Source organism: Mustela erminea, chromosome 10, assembly GCF_009829155.1.
Source record: "Mustela erminea isolate mMusErm1 chromosome 10, mMusErm1.Pri, whole genome shotgun sequence".
In the NCBI taxonomy this organism is placed as follows: Eukaryota; Metazoa; Chordata; class Mammalia; order Carnivora; family Mustelidae; genus Mustela; species Mustela erminea.
This window is the reverse complement of record NC_045623.1, coordinates 81,101,379-81,126,559: the sequence shown is the minus strand read 5'-3', so window position 1 is coordinate 81,126,559 and position 25,181 is coordinate 81,101,379. Positions and strand designations below refer to the sequence as shown.

The following is a 25,181-nucleotide window of genomic DNA, read 5'->3' as shown; positions in this document are numbered from 1 at the left end:
CGGGGATCGAGCCTCGCATCCAGCTCTTTGCTCAGCAGGGAACCTGCTTCCTCCTCTCTCTGCCTGCTGCTCTGCCTACTTTTGATTTCTCTCTGTCAAATAAATAAATAAATAAAATCTTTCTTTAAAAATAAAATAAAACAAAATGCCAGGTTCTGCTATCATGAACCGGCTATTCACGTGGCCTTCACACGGAGGCCCTCCTGTGTCCATCCTCCAGCATGAGACGGTAGAGTTCAACAGCCCGAGTGTCCATCCTTGTGTGTGCCCAGGACAGGCACGGGCCCACAGACCCAGAGCTCACGGATCCACCCACCCCACCGCCCGAGCCTCTTCCATGTCGGTGTCTTGCTGCAGCTCCTGATCCTTGACAGGACACTTCTCATGGTCCCTGGGATTGTAATATCCTTATTGTGACCACCTTTGCCAAGTGAGCTTTCCAGGGCTGGCCTGGGAAAGCACTTTTCTTTGTTCCTGGAGCTGTCAACTTGTTTGACAGGCTTGGATCTGGTCTGGCTGTTCCAGCATCACTTAACCCCCTCTGCTGCCCCCAATCCCTGATTCCCGCCCCCCCAATCCTGTTCCCCTGCCCTGAAGGCTGCCGGCTTATTCCTTTTGGAGATGAACTCATTGTTGACTTTAACTCACTTCGATGTTTCCCAGGGAAGCATGCTGGCGGGAAGCCCACCCCAGCTCCTTGAAGAAGACAGCCGGGCTAGTGCCAAGACTGGGTGCCAGGGGCCTCGGAACTGCCAAAATGCCTCCCATTTTATGGATAGGCCTGGCTCGACCTGAACACATTCCAAGTATTTAATCAGCAGCAATGGTACATATTGGGTTGCAGAGGGAGCCCTCAGAAGCCAGCCTTTTCGGCCAGAGGAAGGAGCTGGCCTTCTCCATGGGCCAGGCTGACGCTCAACAGATGGCGAAAGTACACCCCAATCACAATAATCAATAATCAAAGTCTGGCAGCTGGTGTGGCCTGGCCCGAGGGGCCCTGGGGGGCTTGGCTCTGCCTTCTTTCCCACACCAGCCTGAGTCTAGCCAGGAATCCATCTCACCCACCTCCCTGCACCAAGCTCCGGGAGAGCGAACAGGCAAGGGAGGAGCCATATTTCACATACTTTCTCTTTCAAAATGTAGCTCTGTTTCGCAATTTCCTACTTAAGTTCTGGAAGGCTCTAGGGTAAGACCCAAGCCACCTTCTCTCGCCACCGGCCCGGGTCTTTTATCCTTCTTACCACCGACCTGGTGGCAGGCTGGAGGTGCCAGAGAAAGGGGGTCCCAGTTCGGCATGTCTCCCACCTTCCCTGTCCGTGGCTTCACGTGCAGGGTCTCTGCGGCCATGCTAAAGGAGCCTCAACCAAGCCTCCAGCCAAAACCTGTTTATTCTTCAACCCGTGTCGGTTCTTTGCCTCGGGAGAGCCAGGAGGTACACCACACCAAAGCAGGTGCGCCCAGCTCTGGTATGCTCGGCCTCAGCAACCCCGGGGGGAAGCTAATCTTTAGATCTCCTCTACTCTCCTAGAACAAGGCTTTTGTTCCCGTTCACTTGTACTAGCCAGACAGGGCTCTAACCCCTTTGCTGTGAACCTCTTTAATCCTCCAAAATGGCACTTGTGCTCTCTGGTGGCTTTTCCGCTTCCTTACCACCTTCGGGGGGGTTTCGCCAGCGGTCCGCGTAAGTCTGGTCTGGACCACAACTGGAGGAGTCGGGGCATGGAGGCGGCACCTCTGTGACTGGCCCTGGCTCAAAGGCTTGAATGGGGCCCAGGAAGTTGACCCTTTTCCTAAATTCTCTCTCAGTCCTTCCAAACCAAACCAAACCAAACCAAACAAATCAGAGAGGGGGGAAAAAACCACCTAAAAAAACAAATCCAGAAAACAACTCCATCACTCAAAATACTGAAGTGGAAAACAAATCCATGCTCTAGAGACTTGGTCTGAAACATACCAGAGCTGGCACTGGGTAAGGTGGCCAGAAATGTCTTAGTCCAAGCAGAAAGGTGACCCTGTTGAGGGCAAAGCTAACACTTCCCAAATGACAATGTGGGAACATAAGAGCCACATATGAATCATGGGTTGTGTTTGCCTAAACCGGGGAGTAGGGTTAGGAATCTCGACAGGACTCCCTCTCTCTAGCACCTGCTCACTCTAAAACGTACCAGGTGGGACTTCTGGCCAACCCATACAGTCTCCAGGCCCAGGTGAGCTGCTTTGGGGGCTGCGTGCAGGTAACTGAACCCCATCATGAAAAATATACCTTGTCGCCAGCTCAAAAAACAAAAACAAAAACAAAACAAAACAAAAAACCATTTTTAGTCTTGAAAGGATAAGAGTGAGACAGGGGTGAGACAGGTCCGGGCGGGCTAACTTTTCAAGGAGGGACTGGAGTCCCACCGGGAAGCAACCAGCATATTGGTATCAGGAGACTTCCCTCCCACCAGTAATTCTGCAGGTGTGGAAGCTCAGGACCCACAGAAGCCCTCAAGACCCACAGAAACCCACATTATGTTCCCTTGCTCAGTGGCCTAGAGCTTCACGAGCAGCTCTAGAAGGCACGAGGAGATGATGCAGAGAAGGTGAATGCCTTCGAGTGTCGCCAAGGTGACGCAGGAGATGCAGGAGGATTCAAATTATTCCAGGTTCTAAGATTCTGATTTTTGCTTTGATGTTGTTTTAGAGGAAAGCTTAAGGCAATGCTTCTCAAATGCTTAACATGCATGTGAAGGACCTGGGGATCTGAGGCAGATTCAGAGTCTTTAGGTTGGGGAGGGGAGTGAGATTCTGGACTTTTAGGCTCTGAGGTTGCTGATCCACGGCCACACTTTTGAGTATCCAGGACCGAGGGGATCTGGGACATTAGGGCACGTCAGAGCCAGAGGCAGCCAAGATGTGGAGGGGCTGAGGCTGATGCCCAGAAGAGAGGCAGAACCACAGAGAGACTAGAATCAGAGGCTGAGGTAGGAAAAGAGAAAGACACAATGGCGAAAAGAGGGACAGACAAGGAGAGAGTCAGAGAAACAGGGAGGGGCAGAGGCAGAGACCAAAACCGGAGATGGAAGACAGATGACCAGAGAGATGGCAAAGATAGCACCAGGGTCAGGGAGAGGGGGCTGTGGGCAGCCGGACCCCCCACGATATAGCTCAGCCTCCAAATCCTGGCCTGCAGTGCGGGGGCTATCCGGTATGGATGGGAAGAGCCCTGCAGAGGGTCAGGTGCCCACACCTGAGGTCCCCCACCTTCCAAACCTCCATCCTTCCCTCACCTGCACCAGCCTCTCCTGGCTCCCGTCTAGCTGTCCCGTCACTGGGAGCCCTCCACTACTGATTTTCCCTTTCCTTTCCCGTGGATTCAGCCTCTTTCTCTAAACTGGACGCTTCCCAGTGGGTTTTAAACATGTTCAAGTCTTTCCCACCTTAAAAAAAAAAAAAAAAAAAAGAAAAAAGAAAAGAAAAGAGAAGGGAAGGGAAGGAAAAACGACTCTCTCCACCCTCATCTCTCTTTCCGGCCCCTGTCGGGCTTCTCCCCATTTCTCAGCTAAACTTCCTGAAGGAATGGTGCGTACTGATTTCGGCTCCCGCGCCTGCTACGAATGGCTCCTGTTGAGGTTACCATCGGCACACGAGTTGTAGGTCTGATGGACAATTTCCAGTCTTTGTCTGCTTGGTCCCTGAGCACCTTAGGCCCTCGTGATCTCTCTCCTGCTTGAGGACTCCCTCATTCCCTCTCCTCCTCCTGCTCTGCCTTCTCTGCTGATTGATCCCCATCTTCGGAAATCTGGACCTGGAGGGTCGCACAGCTGAGTCCCCCAGCCTTCTCTTCCTCCAACTCTCATTTTATGCTCTCTCTTCCAAACCCTCAATTACCTTCTCTACATCAGTTCATGCTCCAGCTCCAACTTGCCCTGTGCGGGCTAGACCTTCGCTTGTGTCTACACACTATCTACTCGCCATGGTCACCAGGATGTCTCAAAGTCACCTCGCACTCAACATGATCAAAACCTTGTCTTCCCAAACCAGGCTTCCTGACCAGTTTCCCATCTCAGAACACTGAACCATCCCCCTGGGGGTGTTCGAGCCAGAAATGGAGATTTTGTGCTTGACCCTTTCTCTCCCCTTCTTTCCTCTTCCACCTCCAGTTTATCACTAAACTCTGCCACCTTTATTCTCCAAATGCCTTGTGACTTTATCCATCTCTCCATTTCCACCTTAGCCTGTATCTGCAACACCTCTCGCCTGGATGACAGCAATAGCCCCCAACGCAGCTTCCCTTCAATCTGCCTTGTACACTACAGCCATCAGAATCTGTATTTGTATTTGTAAAATACAAATCTGTTCATCTTGGTCTGCTGCTTAAAACTCTTTAGCAGCTTCTCTGGCTCTGAGAATAAAGACCCAAATCAGGGGCGCTTGGGTGGCTCAGTGGGTTAAGCCTCTGCCTTCAGCTCACGTCATGATTCCAGGGTCCTTTGATCCAGCCCCGCATTGGGGGTCTCTGCTCAGCAGAGAGCCTGCTTCTCTCTCTCTCTGCCTGCCTCTCTGCTTACTTGTGATCTCTGTCAAACAAATAAATAAAATCTTAAAAAAAAAAAAAGACCCAAATCCAGGAGACCTTTCTAGAATCATCTTACTTCACTTGTCCTCCAGACTTTCCAGCTATATTGGTCTTCTTTCAGTTCCTTGAACACCAATCTCCCTTCTGCCACAGGACATTTGCATGTGCAATGCCATCTATACAGAGCTCTGCTGTCCAACACAGTAGCCACTAGGCACATGTAGCTAGTGAGCCCTTGAAACATGGCTGGTACAACCAAAGAGCCAAATTGTTAATTTACTTAATTTTAATGATTAAATTTAAAATTTAAAATTTAGTCAATTCAAATTGTTGGAAAATTTTTAACTCTTCCTGAAGGAGGAATTCAGTATGTGAGTCTACTTTTCCATTTTTATGAAATCTAAATACAAGTCAAGTTATTTCTGGTGAAAATTTAGTGTCCAAATTAAGATACGCTGTGAAGTGCAAAAATACACAGAATGTTGAGGACTTAGTTTGGAAAAAAAAAAAAAGGAATGTGAAAGATGTTAATAATTTTTATATTGATTACATGTTAAAAAGATAACATTTGAGCATATACTTGGTGTCATAGTAATTAAATTAATAAATGGCTATAATTAAAATGAACTTCACCTGTTGCTTTTTTACTCATTAGATGTGGCTACTAGAAAAATTTTAAATTATGTCAGTGGCTCATCTGGTATTTCTATCAGACAGCACTGGTCTAGAACACCATCCCTTGTCTTTGTCCTAACACCTACTCATCCTTCAGAGCTCGGCTCAAATACCACCTCCTCTGGAAAGCTTCCCTGAGATAAAGCCTTATTTTTATTTACCTTTATAGCTCTGTGTATGTGCCAGTAGTTGCCTGGTCTTAACCCTACCCATTGGTAATTACACATTTATTGGGATGCTCCTTTTGTTCATGCCTGTTACCCTGACCAACTTCTAACTCCTGGCTCCCCCTAGAAACCCCTCAGTCCAGGGCCCATATGGCACATATGGTTATCAGTGGACACTTGAGAATGCCACAGGAGGTCATGCTGTCTGATGTCCTGTCCTTGGATCCAACAGTCTCCAGCTGTCTTGGAGAGCCTGAACACTCCCTCCTACCAGGGTGTCACTAAGTGCTCTAGGACTCAGATTCTACCTCTCCTGGATGGGAAGTCTTCCTTAACAGGAGGACCAGCGTCCCTCCTGTGATAAGCTGGCCAGGACCTTGGTTCCCACCATAGACGTGATCAGAGCAGAGCTTCTTAAACTTGAATGCGCGTGCCAGTGACCCGGGACCTCACTGTAATGCAGACTCCAGTTCATCAGGTCTGAGATGGGACCTGAGACTCTCCCTTCTAAACTGCCCAGGGATAACGTGGATGCTGGTCCACAAACCACACTTTGAGTGACAAATAAGGCTGCAGAGAACCTGGTTATCACCCTCAGAGTAGCCTCAAAGTTTTCTTCTTGCTCTGGGCCTTCTGCCCAGGGGCCCATGAGGGGGTCTTTCGAAATTCAGCCCTGTCCTGTCCTGCTCCCAGGTAACCCACCAATCCTTGTCCCCTGTGAAGGAATGTGGTGCCTGTGGCTACCGTTGTCATTTGGTTTTGTTTTTAATTTGAAATAAACCTGTGAACAGTTTTCAGAGTCGGGGCAGCCCTGATACGGATCATGGGCGTGTAACAGTACTCTCCAAGGATAAAGTCACACAGCTGGAAATGCTGAACAGTCCCCAAGCTCTGGCTCCTGTCTGCCATGCTGGGCCGATCCTATCAGCTCCTCCAGAAGGATCCACTCTCTTTGGGCTTGGAAGCTGGGAAATGTTTCCTCTGACATGTCCCTTGGGAGCATCGCAAGCCAAGTCTGTGTCGCTGGGCCCTCTACCAGGCAAAGGGGACCCCCTCTACCTCCCCACCCTGCTCCTGCGGTGATGTCCGAGAGATAGACGTGTCTTCTGGTGGCCTTGGTTGTGTGTGTGTGTGTGTGTGCACGCGTGCACATGTGCACATACATGTATGTATGTTGCATGTTTGAACATGGGCCCTGTGTGTGTGTGTCTGTGTGTCCATATATGCATGGAGAGCGTGTACACGCTTTGCTCCCAGCGCTCCAGTTCGGTAAAGCTTCCATCACACAGAGCAGCGCTGGACTCTTCCTGCGTGAGCCTGGAGGTGACAATCATCCCTAGGTGGGCCCCGCAGGCGTGACCGGCCCCACTGTTCCTTGGTGCTGCGGCTGTTGGTGGCCCTTGCGTCTCCGAGAGCCGGCGCCCGCCTCCTTGCTCTCCTTCCTGCTCGGGTTCCTGTTGGCGTTCTCCCGCCGGCCCTGGCCCCCTTTCCTCCTCTTCTGCCCTGCAACCCCAACAGCAGGAAGAGTCAACAAAGGACGTTCTGCAGCAAGCGAGGAGGCCCCGGGCATGGCCCAGGGCTCGAGGAGGGGACTGGGGAGGAAGTCGCGGGGGGGTGGAGTTACTGCCTTTAGGCTGTGGCGGTCCCCCTCAAGGCCTCTTCAGACTAGCGGCCACTTCAGGGGACCCTACAACATGGTTATGGAGACGGGGGTCCCAGGAGCCTTTCCCCCCATCCCTTGATGAACCAGATACCCTCCTCTTGCTTGTGTCTCTCACAGACCTTGAAACCCACTGGGCCAAGATGTTTGGTGCAGCTCTCAGGACAAGCAGGAAAACCCCCAGCGCCTGTGCCCCACTCCACTGCCTCTGGGGGCAGCTGCCACCTCATGGCCAACTACAGGCTGTGTGACCTTGGTCACATCACTACACCTCTCTGAGTCTTAGCACCTGCTTCTGTGGCCCCCCTCAGACCTCTGAGGGAAACCTCTGATGCCATCACGTGCTGGTTCAGAGAAAATGGGGAAACTGGAAGACACAGACACTGAAGCTTCCAGCTCCCACCACATGGAGCTCTGGGGACTGCTCTCTGCCAGAACCCGGCACTGGTTCCCCCAGCATGGCATCTTGAACTGGAGGTTCCCATCTGGCCCCAGCCTATGGCCCTTTCCTAGGTGACAGGCAGGAGGCAGAAGTGATCAAACCTCCATGGCTGTCCCCAACTCCCAGCCCCGGGGAGGCACAGGCCGCACGCAGCTTACCCTCTGGACAGGGTGTCCTCCGCACTGTGCACCTGCGGGTCTCCTTGGTGTCCGAGCAGATAGTGTGGTCCCCCCCAGGGGCATGGAGCACCCTCCGAGTCCGCTCCTCGGAGCCCCTCCGAAAGCCACAGAGCCTCTTCTTCTTAGAGCACGGCCCCCATGGGGACCACTCACTCATTTCACATTGCGCTGGCAGGAAAGGAGGGAAGAGAGAGAGAAAGAAAGGGAGGTGGGGGTCACCTCTGGGTACCCCAGAATGCCCCAGGGGAGCCCCTCCCACCTGCTCTCTGCCTGAGCCTGAGGCTGGAGGCATCTTTGGTCCAGAGGCCAGAAAAACCTTGGGACAAACCCCACAGGGCTGTCGGGGGAGGGGCTGCAGGTAGAGGATAAGCAGGCTTTCCTTGCCCCTTCCCGGGGACCCAACCCCCTTGGCCCGTAGCACCCCCGCAAACTCACCAGGACTGCTGCACTCCATGGTGCCGTTGGCGGCCGCCGAGCCCTCAGGACAGGCCGGATAGCAACGGCCCTTATGCAGGTACAAGCTTTCCTTACACTTGGTGCAGAAGTTGTGGCTGAAGCAGGCCTCACAGTGCTCAATCTTGCACTCTGAGGAGAGGGCCAGATTGGGGGCCTCTGGCTCACCCCCATCCCCAAGGCCCCTCTACCCTGAGGGCAGCCCCCCCAACCCTGAGGGCAGGACCCTGGCCCTGAGCTGCCATGACCGCAGGAGAGTCCTGGGAGGGAGGGAAGGCAAGGGAAGGGTGAGCAGAGGAAGCCAAAGGTGTCGCTCTTCAGGGCTGGCTGGGCCGGTCAGCTACCACCACCCCAAACCCAATCCCAGGCCCTGGAACCAAGGTGAGGCACAGAAGAGCTGGTTTCAGAGGAGCAGGGTGGGACCCTCTGGGATTCGTTGGGGGATGGGGGGGGGGAGAAGGGTCCCAGCGCATCATGGCACACCAGAGGACCACCTAATCAGAGTTGAACTGAGGAATACAATGATCCCCGCTCACAGCTATATGGTTTCCTCTCACCATAGCTAGACATCCATGACACCTCAAACCCTGGTTCCCCTCCTGCCCTGAGAAAAGAATCCGCTTGGAGGGGGAAGGAGAGATCTCAGGGCAAATTCCTCTCCCTCTGCAAGGCCCAGTTCCAGGAACCACCTTGGTTGGACTCCTGGGTCCCTCCCTGATCCCCTCTTGCCAGCTCTCCCTCCTCTGGGGAAGTTGGGGGAGGGAGGGTCACAGGGCCCCGGCTGGAAGCAGGCAGAGTCTTTCACAACCTCTCCCTTCCCAGACTGTGGGCAAGGCTGACTTCTTCCCAGCCTCTGGCACCTGCAGCTGGGGCTGCCAGTTTTGCGGGAGCTGGCTCAGTCAGGAACTCCTACCCCAAACACCCTGAGGACCAAAAGGGCAGCCCCAGGGTCCCCCCTCCATCCCCAAAGTCTTCCCATCCCACTGCACCCGACCCCTCCTCTGTGCCTCCTGGAGGCTCCTTCTCCTCCACTCCACCCTCCTTGCTCAGACTCCTGGGTCTGCTTGCAGGGGACCTACAGTAAGGGTCGCCACTAAGGGCTTTCTATATGCCTCTGGCAACAGCCCTAGGGGGAAAACTAGCACTCTCGTTTCAGACATGAGGCTTTGAGAGGCTGCAACACACGCGAAGTTGTACAATGAGAAAGAAGCAGAATTAAGCTTAGAACCCAAGGCTGATCTCGGGTCAGCCATTTCCCCTGCAGGCCTCATTGCTATCAGCCTCCGAAAAAAGGGCACCTGTCACTTAGGTCCCATCTCCCTCCAAAGGCTGTTGTGAGGCTCAACGGACACATGATCTAGAAATGCATTCTAATCTCCCAGGCCCTGAGCGAATGGGAGGGGCACTGGCATTGTTCACTGGAGTGTGTTCCCTGCCTGTCCCCCAGTATGTCACAGTGAGCCTGAACAGAGGTGGGGCAGAATGTGCCTTCGAACATGCAGAGCTACAGCGGCTATGGGGGAGCCCAGCCCAGCCGGCAAGAAGACCTGGACACGGGGGTGGGGCAGGAGGGTGCGGGGAACGGACAGGCTGGCAGGGGCTTGAATTTCCCTGCGGTCCGTGGGGCCGGGGTGGTTTTCACATCACAGTGTGATGGGACAGGACACGTGTCTCAGAAGCATCTTTCTGGCTGACATGCGGAGGGAGGGCTCAAGGGAACTGGATACGTGCTGGAGGACAGAGAAGCAGGCTACTGAGACAGTCCAGGAGAGAGGCAGCAGGGACCCCGGGCGAGACTATGGCAGTAAGGGCGGAAACGAGAGGCAGCAGGCACGATCTGGTCATTAGACAGACGGGAGATGACATGAAGGACAAGCTGGCTCTCGAGTCGATGGCGTGAGTGGCCCAGGACACCACGGCAGTGCAGGTGGGTACAGGTTTGGAAGCGGGAGATAGGGCTCTGATATGGATATATGAGCTGGGAAGGTGGAGGGACTCCCTGAGATGTCTGGCTGGCTGCTGGATACTTGACACAGAGCCTCATCTCCCCTTCTCCATGTCCCCTCTCCTCCTCCTGCCTGCCACCAACCATTCAAAGCACCCTCCCCCAGTGTCCAGCGTCTTCTCCAGCCCTCCCCACACTCACTGATGCACTTGTTCATGTCGGGGTTGCGGGCATCGAAGTATCCCGGGGGGCAGGAAGGCAAGCAGACGCCCACCTGGCGAATGTCGTTCCTCTCCAGCAGGATGAACAGCTTGGGCGAGCACTTCAGGCAGCCGTTGACCTCAGAGCAGAGCTCACAACCTTTGGCACAGGCCTGGCTCCCCTCCGCACTGACTGCAAGGGTGGAAGAGGGGTAAGAAGGCGGCTGTAGGAGAGACCTCCATCTTTCCCAGGCTCCCACGAGGGTGGGAAGCAAGCCAAAGAGTTTCTTCCTACACGACAAATGTGCTTTTCAGAAAGTACAGGCCAGGATGTCCACTCCTTGTAAGGCCGCTTGACAAGCCTCCAAGCATCATCCCTCAAGGGAACTGGCACAGATGTCTGAAGCAAGAGACCCCCCAACCCTCCGAAATGTCTGCCCCGCCTCCAGGCACAACACTGGCTTACTCTCCAGGCTTGCTTAGCCATTCCCCGAGGAGCTCCTGAAGCTGCACCTTTCCTGGAACCTTCCCCAGCCCTCCCAAGAAGAAGAAAAGCTCAGCCTCAGGTATGGAAGAAGGGGATTTTTTTTTTATCCTTGCGAAAGTTTTAAGGTCAAGAAGGACAACGGGTTAAACTATCTGAGAAAAAGATCATCTGCTCGGACACAGGAGGACAAATGGAATAACTTGGCTCTGGAACAGTGGTCTCAACCAGAAATGATTTTGTTCCCCAGGGGATATCTGGAAACATCTAGAGATGCTTCTGATAGTCATACTGGGGAAGAGGCTGTTGCCGGCATCTGGGGGAGACAGGTTGGGGGTACTGGTAAATATCCTACAAGGCATGCGGTGGGGGGCCCACAACAAGCTGCCTGGTTCAACATGTCGGTGATGCTAAGTTTGGGAAACATTGGCCTTCCTTTGAGGCAGTGTGACCTCCAGCCCCAGCATGGGGTCTCAACCCTTTGATGTCACTTGTTTAACCAAAACTCCCTGCACCCCTCCCAAGTATCCTGTGCCCGGTGAGCACTGGGGACATGGAGGGAGGCTCTCCTGACCACTCCAAACCGATCTTTCAGTGATGCAGGCAGACCTGCAAACAAGTAAACGCTGACAGCCACAAGGCCTAGTAAGAGTGAACCCAAAAAGAAAAGAAGGAAGGAGTCATGAAGAAGGTTTCCTTTGGGCCAACTTTTGAAGAATTAGTAGAGATTTGTCCATCATGAAGTAGAGGTGAGGGTCCTTCTAGAAGCAGGCCCGCAGAGGTAGAAAAGAACCCAAAGGGAATTACAGATGATTTGGGGTGCAGAAGGGACAGGGAGGGGAATGGTGAAAGACAATCATGCTAAGAACTTGAACTTGATCCTGCCAGGCAGCGTTTCCCAAAGAGCATTCCTGGAACACACTTTCTCCTAAATGTTCCTTAGAGGCTATAGAGAAAAGGCCAGGACATCAGGGAAGACAGAACACTGGGTCCATGGGTCTAAACAGGGTTCTTTAGCACAGGATTCTTCAGGCTTTCCCAGGCTCCTGTGCAGAGTGACTTCCTAAGAGGGGGACAGAGGAAGCTTCACTTGCCAAATATTGTGGCCAAAGGACCCCTGTTTCGCAGAGTTTTTCTTGGGAGCTTTCTCATAACTGATTAGACAGTAGGAAGCTATTGGCAAGGTGCAGGACCTGAGCTGATTTACATGTTGAGAGGTTCCTCTGGCAGCCTGGATGGAGACCAGGGACCAAAGGACCATCTTCAAGGAAGCTGATCAGATCAACCAGGTGAGAAAGAAGAGAACGTCTTAAATAAAATTCTGCAAAGTTGGAGATGGACAGAAAAAGATTTGAGAGAATTTGGCAGAGAAGACCAACAGGAGGGAGGAGTCTGGGGCCAGAGTGAGGGTAGGTGGTGGTGGGACAGTGGGGCTGGTCACTAAATGAGGTCCTCCCCACAGGAAGAAAAGCAAGTGGAGAAGGTAACACACAGAGAGGATATGAGCCACTTAGAAGCAAGCATGAAGCAAGGAGCTGGCGATGCAGGCTGGGGTAGAGAGCCGGGGGGAATCAGAACAGACGACACGAGATCACGGAGTGTAGGGGACCCCGAGCTTAGGCTGGACCTGTGCCCTGGGGCAAAACACGGTGTCTCTTGTGTCTCCTTTCCCACCACTGGAAACGGATGTGAGGATGTCTACTCTGGAGGGCTACTGGGAGAAGTACCAGCTGCAGGAGCGATCCCTGATTTCAAGAACCAGAGAATGAGCAAGAAAGAGTTAAGGACATGAGCAAAAGGGGAAGGGGCTGGAAAAAACACAGCCGTTTCACAACCACCACGGCTGCTGACTCCCCATGTGGCACGCTTACTCTGTTCCCGGGTCTCCTCATGCGTTCACTTACTAAATCCTTACAACCCACGCAGCAGGTGTGATTATTAGTTTGTAAGCCTTGTTTTTACAGAGGAGGGCACGGGGAAGTGAAATGACTTGAACAAGGATTTGCAGCCAGCATGTGTGCCAATGCAGAGGGAACAAAGTTTAGGAAGGTCAAGGGCAAGACCACATGAGGTAATGTGGAGACCAGAAGTTCAGGTAGATTGATTTAAAAAAAAAAAAAAATATATATATATAGAATTGATTTGTATAGAGCCGATGTTAATTAATCAATGTATTTAAAAATTAATATTGTTCTTGGTTTAGTTCTTCTAGGAGCAAAAATATTTAAGTGTTGCGTTGGCATTATGAGGGAGCCCTTGGGTTTCCTTTTCCACTTTGGTCCTTTATTTGGTTGTATTACAAATTAATAAGTTTGTTTAAATTTTAGGTACTGCTTCTACTTCAAAGATATATTCTCTATTATTCAAAGTTTCTACTGAATTCATTGTTGAAATGAATGTCCCCTCTATCCTTGCCTTGGTTTCAATAACTGAACTGATCCGAGCGTCCTATTTGCCAGCCATATAACTATGTTCCCATGCTTGTGTCTTCATCCTTGTCGTTTTTGTTAAGGACAGATTTGCAAAAGGCCCTCTCAGAATCCTGCTGTCCATCTCCCAACCAACCAGCACATCTCTGTGTGCATTTCTCTTCAGATCTCTCAGTGACACAGCAAGAGAAAGTGTGGAGCCCTCAGGATCTGAAATCAGCGTGGGGGCAGGGAGCATGGAGGGAGGGGTTAGATGTGAAGCTGGAAGGGGAGACAGGCCAAGATAAGAAAGGGTCTTGAATCTGGACAAAGGAATTTGGACATTGTCCTAAAGGCAGTGAAGAATTACTGGGGGCTTTAAAATCAGAGACATGGTCGGATCACTCTGTGATAGGGAGAATGGGTCATAGGGATGGCAAGTCTGGAGACAAGAAGATACCTCAAGCCCAAAGAGACAGCTGGATGGAGAAGATGCAGAGGAGTGGACACAGGTGAGATACTCAGGTGGGAGCATCAATAAGACCAGGTGATGTGGGCCAGACATGGGGCTGAGGGCTGGGGAAAGTGCAAGCTGAGGGTGACTCCAAGGTGTTAGGCTTGTGTGACAAGGTGGCCCTTCGCCCTTCACCAAGTCGGGACCACAGGAGGCGGAGCAGGTTTGGGTGGGGGAAGGATGAGAAGTCAGGTTTTAGATGTGGTGACGTTGTGGCTCCTGTGGGATATCTGGGGGGAGGTGTCTATTAGGCAGTTGAACCTGTGGGTCTGGAAGTCAAGAGAAATATTTTGGCTGGAGATTTCAATGTGGCGTTTTTAATATGAAAACAGTCATAAAGGCATGAGCGTCCACAAGACAGAAAGGACAGTGGGTCAAGAGAATGAGCAAAAGAACCAGGAATTTAAGGGAAGGGCAGAAGAAAGAAAGGTCACTCAAAGGCACAGTGAATATGAAAGCCAAGAGCAGAGCCCACTGGGCAGGCCAGGGAGGCGTCAGTGTTCCAAAGCTGCTGAGGTGTCAGCCAAGGAGGCAGCAATGGTGCCCCTGACAGGGGCAGAGGGCAGAAGGCAGGGGTCAAGGAGCAGAGGAAGGAGAGTCATCTCATTCAAGAAATCAGCTGTGGAGCAGGGGAGAGAATGCAGGGATCCTACTTTGGAAGCTGTGGTCATCAGTGGTTAAGTCATGGGACAGGGAGTCATCCCGAGGCAGAGCCTAAGCAGTGGGCAACACTCACTCAACAGGCCAGTCGAGGAGGAGGGGCTCAGAGAGAACTGAGAAAGAATCCAGGGGTAGGGGTGGGGGGTTGCTGAGGGAGAGTGGGCACGGGAGCCAAGTTGCAAAGGGGGAGATGTGCAGAGACAGCCGGGAGGAGGTCACAGCCACATACCGGCATGGGGAGGTGACCCACTGGCTGACCCCAAAAGGAGCAATTCTGGTGGAGTGGGGGAAGGGAAGCGGGTGGAAGGGGTGGAGATGGAGGTAAAGGGAGGAGAGGGCCAGAAAGCATCCGAGAACATAGGAATAGAGAGGGGAGAGCAGCGGGGAGCAGGGGCTGTGATCACGCGCCTCTGAGACTCCGGGGCTGGGTGAACTGATGGAGTGAAGACCCGAGGATACAGGAGAGTTGCAATGCAAAGCAGAGTGGCCTTGGGGCTTGAGACAAGGACAAAGGGAACTGAGCTCCATGAAGTTTGGGGACACAGGAAGGAGAAGGAGAGCTTATCAAGGAGGAGAGGAGTTCGGTGACAGGCAGGGGTCAGTTCAGTGAGGAAGGGGATGCTGGTCAAGAAGAATAGGAACCCAAGGGTGTTCTCAGCTTAATGAGACAGGTGCATGGGCAGTAGGGTGCAAATAGACAGCCACAGGGAGGGGGGCTCTATGTGCGGGAAACGGGGTCCAAGGAAGATGGTGGGTGTTGGGGGATGCCTAATGATTCAAAGGGAAAAAAGTGAGGCTCATTCATTCCATAGACATTTACTGCACACCTAACCTGTGCCCAGAAGGGCTGGGAGCTGGGGACCTAGAGCTAGAGCTGAGGCATAAACAAAGGCCCACCCAGGGATGCGGCAAGCAGGGCTGGCTCACGCTGTGTGAGTGGATGAGTAATGGAAGACACTCCCTTACCCAGCAGGCTAGGTGAAGAGGGTGTGCCACACAGGAGGAACAGCCTGTGCAAAGGCTCTGAGGCACCGAACATCTTAGTGCATTCACAGAATGGAAAATAGGGCTTTATGCTACTGGCAGGGAAGGGGACCTCAGAAGGGCATGGCCAGATTCACCACATGCAAGGTTCCTATGTCCATGATGGAGGGAGGCGCGCAGGGGAGGCAGCCTTGTAGGGCTATAGCTTCGCTGTGGAGGCTGGGTGGGCTGGAAGTGGAGGGCATTCAGAGAAAGTATGGAGCCTACTTCCCGACCTCTTCACAAAACCCCCTCACATGTTTCTGCCCCCGCCAAGTCCTCAGTGAAGCCCACTTCCCCAGGCTGGGAAGGCAAGGCTGTGCCCCCCTCCATTCCCTGGGGCTTCTCAGGCCCCTTCATCCATTCTTGCACAAAACCCTTGCAAACTGATGTTCCTACAACCAAAACACCCCTTCCTAAAATCCATCGATGGCTCCCTATCACCAGCAGAACTGAGACCCGTCTGGTCTTACTAACTTCTTTACCTGGCCTGAAAAGCCTTCATGAGCTGATCCTACCCACTTCATCTCTCAACACTACCCCTCAGCCAAACAGAACTATTTTCATTTGTCTGCACACATCACATCATTGCACACCTCCGTGCCTTTGGTCAAGTTGGTCCCTCTGCCTGGAACATTCTCTTCCACCTCCCGAGCCTGATGAACTCCTTCAAGCCTCAAAACAAAAGCCACCTCCTCCAGGAAGTCTCCCCTGATCTCACTGCCCCACAAAGTCTGGATGGGGTCAGACGGGAGAGCCGGGCTTCAGTGAAGAAATGAGGGACTCAAGGCAGCAGGACTGAGCAAGGGACCCAGAAATCAGCTAAAAGAGTCTCAGTAAGGAGAAGGAGTACTCAGTGCGAGAAGTGGGGAGTCAAGGTGGGCACCCTGAGGCCCAGGCAGGAAAGCATTCAGGAGCAGGCGAGGGCCAGTGAGGAGACAAGAGGCTAACTGAGTGAAGAGGGGGCTTAGGGAGGGGACGGAGGGTCCTCAGTGAATGGGAGGAGGAAATCACCCCGCTAGGGTTCCTAACTCACAGCTAAGAGCCCTTTTCTCAATTTCACTCCCTCCGTGCAGGGAGACCATCACCCAAGTCTGAGATCAGCCATTTCTGCACTCCAGACTGGTATATGTCTCCTGATCGGTGCTCTATCAGAGTCGACAGATCTGAGGCTCATCTGCACAGCCAGCCTACCTCCCCACGCTGGCTCCCCACTGCCCCCCCAGTGGCTACAAGGTCAAGCAGCCACACACGGCATCGTGGTCCTTTCTTCCCTTCCTACTCCCCAGAAACCCTAGGGCCAAACAGTCCACACATTGTTCATGTGACAACGACATGTATCCTGAAGTCTAGACAGAGCTTTGCTATTTTCTAAAGGGTTCCCACCAAATATACACGCATAAATAAAACCTCCCGTAGGCTGTACTATATCCCTTTGCAATCACCCTTCCAGCTTTATGGGTTTTATTCAACAAGCATTGTCTAGCAACCCTCATCCCTCTCCAGGTCCTCACTGCACCCCAAGTCTTTCCCCACCCTCACATGTCACCATCAAGGACGTCTGCACTCATGCCACCCGGTACAGGGCTGTGGTCCCATCAAATTGGGGCATTCACCTGGCCTTTGCAGGGACCAGGTCTTTCTGATGCTCAAGGCAGTACTTTGTTATTGTTGTGGTTGTTTTCGATACAACAGACTTGAACCCAGGTCTTTGACCCCTGGCTGAGTCAAAGTGTGAGTGGAAGTGTGACACAGCTCATGCCCCCACCCCCCCCCCACCTTGGAAACAAAGGAGACTGGTTATAAATCGCGAAACCACATTGGGCCTGTGAAGCCCAAGATACTGGAGCAGAGAAGAAAATCAAGGCCTCGATGATGATTAAACCTAACTGCCTCTAATTGTGTGTTAAGCCAGGGATTTTCAGCTTCACCAATTTTCTGAGCTTCTCTCCCTGGGCTGGGTTCTGGCCTGGACCGCACCGGTGGGGACCCAACAGAACTCCACTGCCTCCCGAATTTCCTGGTGGGGCTGGGTTTGACAGCCTCAGGAGGAAGCAAGAGGGGCTTGTGCTGCACTTCAGAGGAGCCTCCCACCTGTGGGAGTGACATGCCTTATGGGGGACGCTGAAAGGGAGAGAGCCCTTGGGGTCTGTACCAGAGGGCCCCTCCCTCTCCCTAGCCAGTTGGCACAGCCAGCATCGACTCCCTTCACATACTAGGCAGGTTCGCATACCCCATCCCCCACCCCCCACCCCCCATGGCAGGAGCCAGGATGAGGCCAGGGGGCTCTCAGGTCTGCCAGGGATGGGATTCTGTGGGGACAGGTTCACCATGAGCTCTGTCAAGCTCTGCTTTTAGGAAGACAGGGTTCATGGGAATTGGGTTCCAGTATCAACCAGGTGTCCTTAGGCCTATCTGTATCACAAAAAAATTTAATTTTTTTTTTTAAACTGTGAGAACCCCTTCCAGTGACATCTTATGTGGAATCTGGCTGAAAACAGGAAAGAGTTAGCAGTCCTCTGCTTGGACAGGCAGTGGGGCCACACTCCTTCCCACTACCTCCCCTTCAGCCCCCAGTGCAGCTCCCCGAATCCCACTGTGCAGAGTTAAAAACCATGGGAGTGGACAGTCTCATGAGCCTCCCTACTCTGCTGTATCTGCCCCCATGAACTTGGCAGGGAAGCTGTTCCCCAAGCTTAGTAGAGCTCCTGGCCCCAAGGGGTTACCGGGGGCCCACACTCAGCCAAGACCCAAAGAAAAGAGCTGAGAACTCCTATCAGTGAGGAGGGGGCCAAGCACCCTGAAGCTGGGGCCCCAGCAGCAGGGGACCCCATCTCCATGGATACCACACAAAGCTGGTGTTATGTCAAAAGGCATAATCCACACACTGGATCCTCACAAGAGAGGGGTTAATCTAGAAAGCAGAGTCTACAAAGGGGAAAATAGACAAAAGTAATCTACAGAGGGGCTAATCTCAACAAATTAATCCACACACCGGATAATCCACAAACAGGATAATCTATTGAGTAATCTACACAGCTGTAATAGACAAAGTAAAATCTGCCATGGTCATCACCGAATGAAACCGCCGATGGCCCTCAGGTCCCCAGGCGGCCCCCTCCCGCTCCCAAGGCCAGCAGTGGTCCAGCCCTGCTCCATTACTCACTCCGCCTCTGCCTCTTGCCCTTGATCCCCCGGCTGCCGGCAGCGAGATGCATCCAGCTCAGAACCAGGACCACCACACACAGCCCAAGCCGCATAGTCACTTGCCAGCTCCAGGCCCCCGGTAGAAGGGGTGGTCTTTGGGGGATGGGGGGGTGGACAGCGCAGGGCTCTTGCTAACACCTGCGGGGCTGGTTCAGCAGCAGGAGGCCCGGGCCTGGGCCGTATCCCAAATCCACCATAATCTCAGTTGGGGGCAGAGAGGGTGTGGGGAGCCCACTTCTTCATCAGCCCATTGGGAGGTCCAGAGAGCTTTCCCCAAAGGCACCTCAGGTGTGTCACATGGGAGAGCTCTTTGCCACTTCAGCGGGGACACCTCCAAAAACCAACCTGTTGGGGGAGGATAAAGAGAGGTTAATTCTGGGGAACCTTGGGGTCCCGCTAACTAATGTCTCCTACCGTCCCACGTGGTCTCCTACCCAGAAGACAGTGAGAACTCCGAATGGTTGAATAGGACAACTTACCCACCTGCCCCCCGCCGCAGCCCCCACCCTGTAGAAGAAATCTGCACCTTTTCCTGGGAATTTCACAGAACGCCCTAACCTGGGACTGGAGCCGGCTACCCAAGCAGCTGGACTATGGCAGACTCTCACATCCAATTTGTGGATCCCTGTGAACCAGCTGGCCCCACCCCTGCCCGATATTGGCCAGCTCTGACTGGAAGTGCTTCTTTAGATCTACCCTTCTGACCTCATACTGCAGGAATAGCCTCTGTCTTGAAGAGGAGCTCTCTGTCCTTCTGTGAGTGACCCCTCAGCCCTCTCCTCCCAGTGCTGAGTCACCCCTGTGCCTTTCACCTGTGGAGCTCTAGTGGTGGCCCCCCAACAAGTGGGCAGACTCTGCGTGGCCCTCTGGGCTTGGCGGGAGAAAAGGAAGTAAGGCTTCCCCCGGCCACAGAAACTCTGACACAGCAGGCCCTGGGGGCCTGGCCTTTGTGAGAGGATAAAAGAGGCAGCAGTGCCCGCCCTGGCCAGAGACACAGAGAATGGGGATAATCCCCTGGCCCAGCGAGAGCCAGGTCTCTGGACCCGCTGGCCTGCTGGCCGGGTGATGGGGGCAGGGGCAGCTGGTCCCTCCCCGGAGCAGTGTGTCTGGAGCCCGACCTGGGAGTCCGAGCCGAACACCGAGCTTCACACTCTGGGATCACTTACTCCCGCACATTCTCCCAGCCCAGGCATGCTGGAAAGCATTGCCCTGAACACTTGGCTGCAGACCCACCCATGCTCGCCCAGGGACAGAAGGAAAAGAGCCAGGCTTCAGGAAGCTTCGTAGATGCCCAGGAAGCATCGCCCTCCCACCTGCCAGCTAGATGCCTCTGGACACATCACTCAGCCTCTCTGAACGTTAGTTTCTTCATCTCTAAAATGGGAATAAAGATGCCTGTTTCACAGGCTTGTTCTGAGAGTTGGCTGAGTTTTGGCTTACTAATGAGAAATCTGAAATGCTGGAGCGGCAGTGCCCCTCCAGCACGGTCCCAACCCCTTTCCCCTTGGCCTCTGGGGGAGGCCCCAGGGAGCCCACCTGCACGGGAGATAAATCGTTATCCCTCAAGGGAGCTCGGCACTTCCCTGCTCGGCCTCTCCCTCCAGCTTTGAAGGCCAGTCACACTCAAGTGGTTAAGCTGCCCTTGTGAGAAGTGTTTACACGAGGCTGACGGGTCCCACCTGGCCCTGCAGCCTAGCCGAGCTGGGGCGGGGATGCCCCCAGCCACCTCCAAACGCCAGCCTCTGCGTGCCCCTCCAGGACTCCCCATGTGCCCTGCCGGAGCCCTTCTCCTCCCCTGCCTCCACCACACACTTCCCTCACCTGCAAACTGTGGTCGGTCCTCCAGCTGAGCTTATCAGACCGGGGTCTTTAGCCAGAGGCCAGCTGTAGAGAGCATGATGGTTAAGGGAGGAAGCAGAACGCTGGGCTTCTAATGTGGGTAGCGCTGTGTATTAGCTGTTACCTCAGCCTAGTTGTTCAGCTGGTCCTTATCTGTGACAGGATGGTGGTTTTTATAGTTTAAATGAGCCAATACATGAAAAGCCTTAGAAGGGCACCTGGCACGTCAGGAGGACTCACTCATCATGGTTGTATTTTCTATGACCAGGAAGCCACAATTTTGTGTCTACATGCCAGTGGTCATCCAAAAAGCAATACAGGTGTTTTGTTTTGGTATCATCTGGATACGGGCCTTAATACTGAGACCTGTTATGCAGTTTCCATACTCGCATTCATCCCCGTGGGATCACTCACTATGGCAGGGTTGACGGAGGCATTTGTGAAACTGAAGACTCCTGGCAGATACATTCTTGGGGTGCCGTGGGTCCTTACACTGGACAAACACTGGAGGAGAAAGCCACATCCGACCAACCTGGTGTTAAAGCCGGGGTCTGTGAGAATTTGGTTTTACTGCGAGCTCGGTTATCCATGGGATCTTAGGGCCAGAAGAGATCTCCTTTGCCTCTCCTGTGCCTGCCCGGCCCAGGGCCTGGCACACCAGGTTGGGGGGCTCAACCAAGGTCAGCTTCCTTCCTCGCCTTCCCTCTCCTTTGCCTCTGTTCCCCTCAATCCTCCTACGTCTGAGCTTTCAGCCTTCTTCTGGCCATGCTCCTCCGGTCCTCACCGGTGAGGCCCTTCTGGCCCACTCCCACCTGAATCACTGGAACCATGATCTCAGCTGGGAAACGGACAGGAGGATTCAGATCTGAATAACACGGGATCAGCTAACACTGACCTCACTCACCTATCGCTAGATGGGAGGAGAATCAAGCACTTTAAAAAGTATATACATGGGGTATCTGGGTGGCTCAGTGAGTTGAATAAAGTCTCTGCCTTCAGCTCAGGTCATGATCTCAGGGTCCTGGGACCGAGCTCCGCATCAGGCTCTCTGCTCAGCAACGAGCCTGCTTCCTTCTCTCTCTCTGGAGGAGAAGGCCACATCCGACCAACCTGGTGTTAAAGCTGGGGTCTGTGAGCCTGCTTCCTTCTCTCTCTCTGCCTACTTGTCCAATAAATAAATAAAATATTTTTAAAAAGAAGTATATACACATATAATCAACCCCGAAAAGGAGCTAAGGCCAGGAGGATAAGCAACAAATAGGAGGGCAGCCAGCCAGTTGTGGAGGGGGTGTGCTGGGGGGCAAATGTCTCATCTAAAGGGAGCGGGTGCTATTCAACTCCAGTGGACTGTCGATGGGCAGAGATAATGATTAAATATTGTCAAATCTTCTGATTTTTTTTTAAAAGAGAAGTTGAAAACTCAGAATTTGATGTGAAATCCCATTTTAAAAGCTGGAGAGGTCTCAGACTAAGGATGCTGCGGAAAAAGCCCCCAGAAGGTCACAGGTCCCTCCACCCCTCCCTCCTTCCCCATCCCATCCAAGCACATACAGAGACTACCCTGGATGAGCACAGCCAGCAATGGGAACTGCTGGCAGTAATCAAGGTCTCAGGCATCTGTGGGGGGAAGGAAGGGCATTTTGTCTCTGCCAGGGTAAGGGTGAAGGGCTCACATTCATCAGATGCCTGACCTACCTGACATGTGCTGGGCCCGCATTTACTCTGAATAACTCTAGGAAAGAAGTGAATTATTCCCACTGTATTGGCACTGGGAGGTTAAGGGTCTCAGGGTGACAGATCTAGCCCAGTGAACACCGAGTGGGGTTTGTTGCTCAGGACTGGGTGTCTGGAGGGCGGGACAGGGGAGCAGGGAGCTGACCACGGAGGTGGGGAAGGAACTGGCAGCAGAGGCAGAGCTGGTGCGGGAGACTGAGGGGAGAGGCCGCGCACAGGCTAGGTGGTCTGGGGAGGGGAGGGCACAGGCTGCCCAGGGGAACACAGCTGGGCGGGGGGGGGGGAGGGGGGGCGGGGAGCCGAGGGCGGGGACTCGGTGCCCCCGCAAGGTTGCAATAACTTTCACCTTCTTCCCTGTAACACTATCAGGATAAATTGGTACTCCGTCCGGGGCCGGATACAGACCCAAAAATGTAAACCATCCCGATAATGTCTCATTAACCCTCCCTGGGACCGGCTACGGGTGGGGAGTTTCGGCAGCGGAGCGGGCTGGCGGGCGGGGGCAGAGGTATTGCTGGGCGGGGGGCGGGACCAAGTACGTGCCTGCCCGACCTGTCGGGATTAGCGTGTCGGCCGGAGCCAAGCCAGGTGCTGGGGCCGCCCCCCACCCTTCGAACACCGAGGGCAGCCGGGAAAGGCTCCTGCACGTCCCTCCATCTCTGCCCCGTGCGCGCAAATTCTTCCTCCCTCTCCTGTCCCGGAGAGGCCCAGCAGGTGCAGGGGGAGGGGAGGCGGATCAGAAGTCCCTCTCACTGTCTCCCCCCCCCCCCAAATCCAAGAGAATTCTCCAAGAGGTCAGTTTCACAAGAAAGCCTCAGCCCCCAAGCACCCGCACCCAGAATCCGTCCTTGTCCTCCTCTGAGCCCCGGACGAACACAGCCCCCCACCTCTCCTCAACCAAGCAGTACCATCCGTCCCTCAGCGACCGACCCGAGGGCCAGCGAGTCGCGCCACCTCGCAGCGCACTGGGGGCGGTCGTGCTCGCAGCCTGCCACGTCGGACCCAGACTCAGGCTGTGGGACTGAGGTGGAAAGAATCAGGGGCCACGGGTCTCAGGGGAATTCGAGCCGACAGCACCAGGGATCAAGAGCTGGGGGAAGAGGGGTGAACAAGACTGATGGGCTTGGGGAATCCAGAACGATCAGTTTCCATCAGTTTCAGATTCAGAGTCAGATGAGATCAATCCAGAGTGAGGACGATCACCGGGGGCTGCGGGGTTGAGGGGAACCCGAGGCAGCAACCGGGAGGGGGCTGCCCATCGACTTGAGGGATGACGCGGATGGCGGCGGCAAAGACTAGCAGGAGAGGCTCCAGGAGGTGCCCTCTCCCGCCCTCTGACCCCACAGCAGCCAGAAGTCCCCTTCCCCTCGCTGTCGCCCCCTCCCCCCCTCGTCCCCCCGGCACTCAGCTCGACCGAGCCCCGACGGGAAGTCCCCGGCACCCCAGGTCCCGGGAAAGGGGACGCTAGGGAGGAGGACGGAGCAGCTCAGGGGGGACTCACCTCCGCGCTGCCAGCCGCGGCGGGGGCAGGCCCGGGAGGGGCGAGGGCGCGGCCGGCTCGCCCGCCTGCCGCAGGACTGTCCTGGGCGCCCGGCTCGCCCGCGCTCCGCCTGCGCGTTCCTAAGTTGCTCAATCTGCGGGCGGCTCACGCCCTCCGGGGCCAGCGCCCCACCCGGCGCATCGGTCCTTTGGGGCGGCTCGGTCCGGCCCTCGCTCTCCGCAATGCCCCACTCCGGCGGTCCGCTCCCCGCTCTCCGCCCAGTGCTGGTGCTCTCCGTCGCGCCTCCGCTCTGCCGGAGCTCCCAGCCCGGAGAGGGGCCAGTCCTCTGCTCGCACGAGGGAGGGAATCCCCCCCTTTGCAGTCCCACCCCCCGAGCCGGCCCCCCTTGCCTGGATCCGCAGCAAAAAACGGACTGGAGTGCCAGGCCCGGGAGTCCCTAGCCCCCTCCCGCAAGCCCTCGCCCACAGCAGCTGGGGCGCTGCGTTTGGAGCGCGGGGCTACCAGCCGCACACGCCCTCCGGACCCCGGCGCAGACCCTCTGCCCTAGCCTCCTCCCCTCCCCACGCTCCGCACCCTGGGGATCCCACTCAGCCACAGCCCCCGCCGCAGTTCCAGGCATCTTGGGGGTCAGAACAGGGTCTGAGAGCCTCGAGAAACCTCAGTTTCCCTATCAGGAATCCAGAAAGTGACAAGGACCAGGCTCACCGGGGCCTGTGGTCCTGGCCACGCCCTCCTCCTCTCAGGGTCAAGTCTTCCAGAGCATCTTCCCAGTTCAAAGGAAATGTGAGGCTGTAAGATCCTGGGAATCCGGGTGAGCTGCTGTGGAAGAGTGAGGGAAATCTGGAAAGAAAAACCCTTGATTCAAATCCCTGCTCCATCACTTACCAGCTGTGTGGCATACGGAAGTTACCTAACTTCTCTGAGCCTCATCTGTTTGGAGGGTTTAGTGAAATGAAAGATCCAACAGCCTAGCAAATGGAAGGGGCTCTATCCATGAGCGTGGAAGGAGTCTCAAAGGGCTGCAGACACCTGCAGTGACCCAGATGATGTTGAAGTCAAGCCTGAAGAAGACGGGGAGACATTTCTCGGGGCCACAAACAGCTCTTCTCCAGATTTAGCTCAGATTGGAAAAAGGAACATGGGCTCAAGCTGTAGTTAGCAGGAGTTAAGTTAGAGCAGAAAAGCTACACTGATGGGGGGAGGTGGATAGGGGTGGTAAGCAATCAAGACAGGCTGTGGAATCTGCTTAGGAGGGGGAGGTGGGAGCCCTAAATCTTGAGTCCCCTTGAGACAAGGGTGCAGGGTGTTTTATAGTGACGGGAATAGATGGAATGACCCCTGGGGTGTCCTGATGACCAGGGAACAGGGATGGTGGATGGCCAGAGCATGTGGAGCGATTGGGTCCCCAGTGCCCAGCGTCTGGGTTCATTCAGCCACAGCATTGCCAAGTGTGCAGGAGGATTAAAAGCCACTTCCAAGTTGCTCCTGCCCCCACCCCCAATTCCCTCTCAAGCAACTCCCCTCTCCCCTCT

General features: G+C 54.4%; 1 protein-coding gene across 1 annotated transcript; it reads right to left on the bottom strand.

The window, feature by feature from the left end:
* Positions 1 to 6,146: 6,146 nt before the first annotated feature.
* RSPO1 (R-spondin 1) lies at positions 6,147 to 23,739 on the bottom strand. The gene is made up of 6 exons (XM_032302550.1): positions 23,650 to 23,739; positions 18,535 to 18,920; positions 10,281 to 10,472; positions 8,117 to 8,266; positions 7,661 to 7,849; positions 6,147 to 6,903 (listed from the first exon to the last, which is right to left on the bottom strand). Exons 2-6 carry the CDS (start codon positions 18,626 to 18,628, stop codon positions 6,737 to 6,739), a joined length of 792 nt encoding a protein of 263 aa, XP_032158441.1. The 5' UTR covers positions 18,629 to 18,920; positions 23,650 to 23,739; the 3' UTR covers positions 6,147 to 6,736.
* Between the last annotated feature and the right edge of the window lie 1,442 nt (positions 23,740 to 25,181).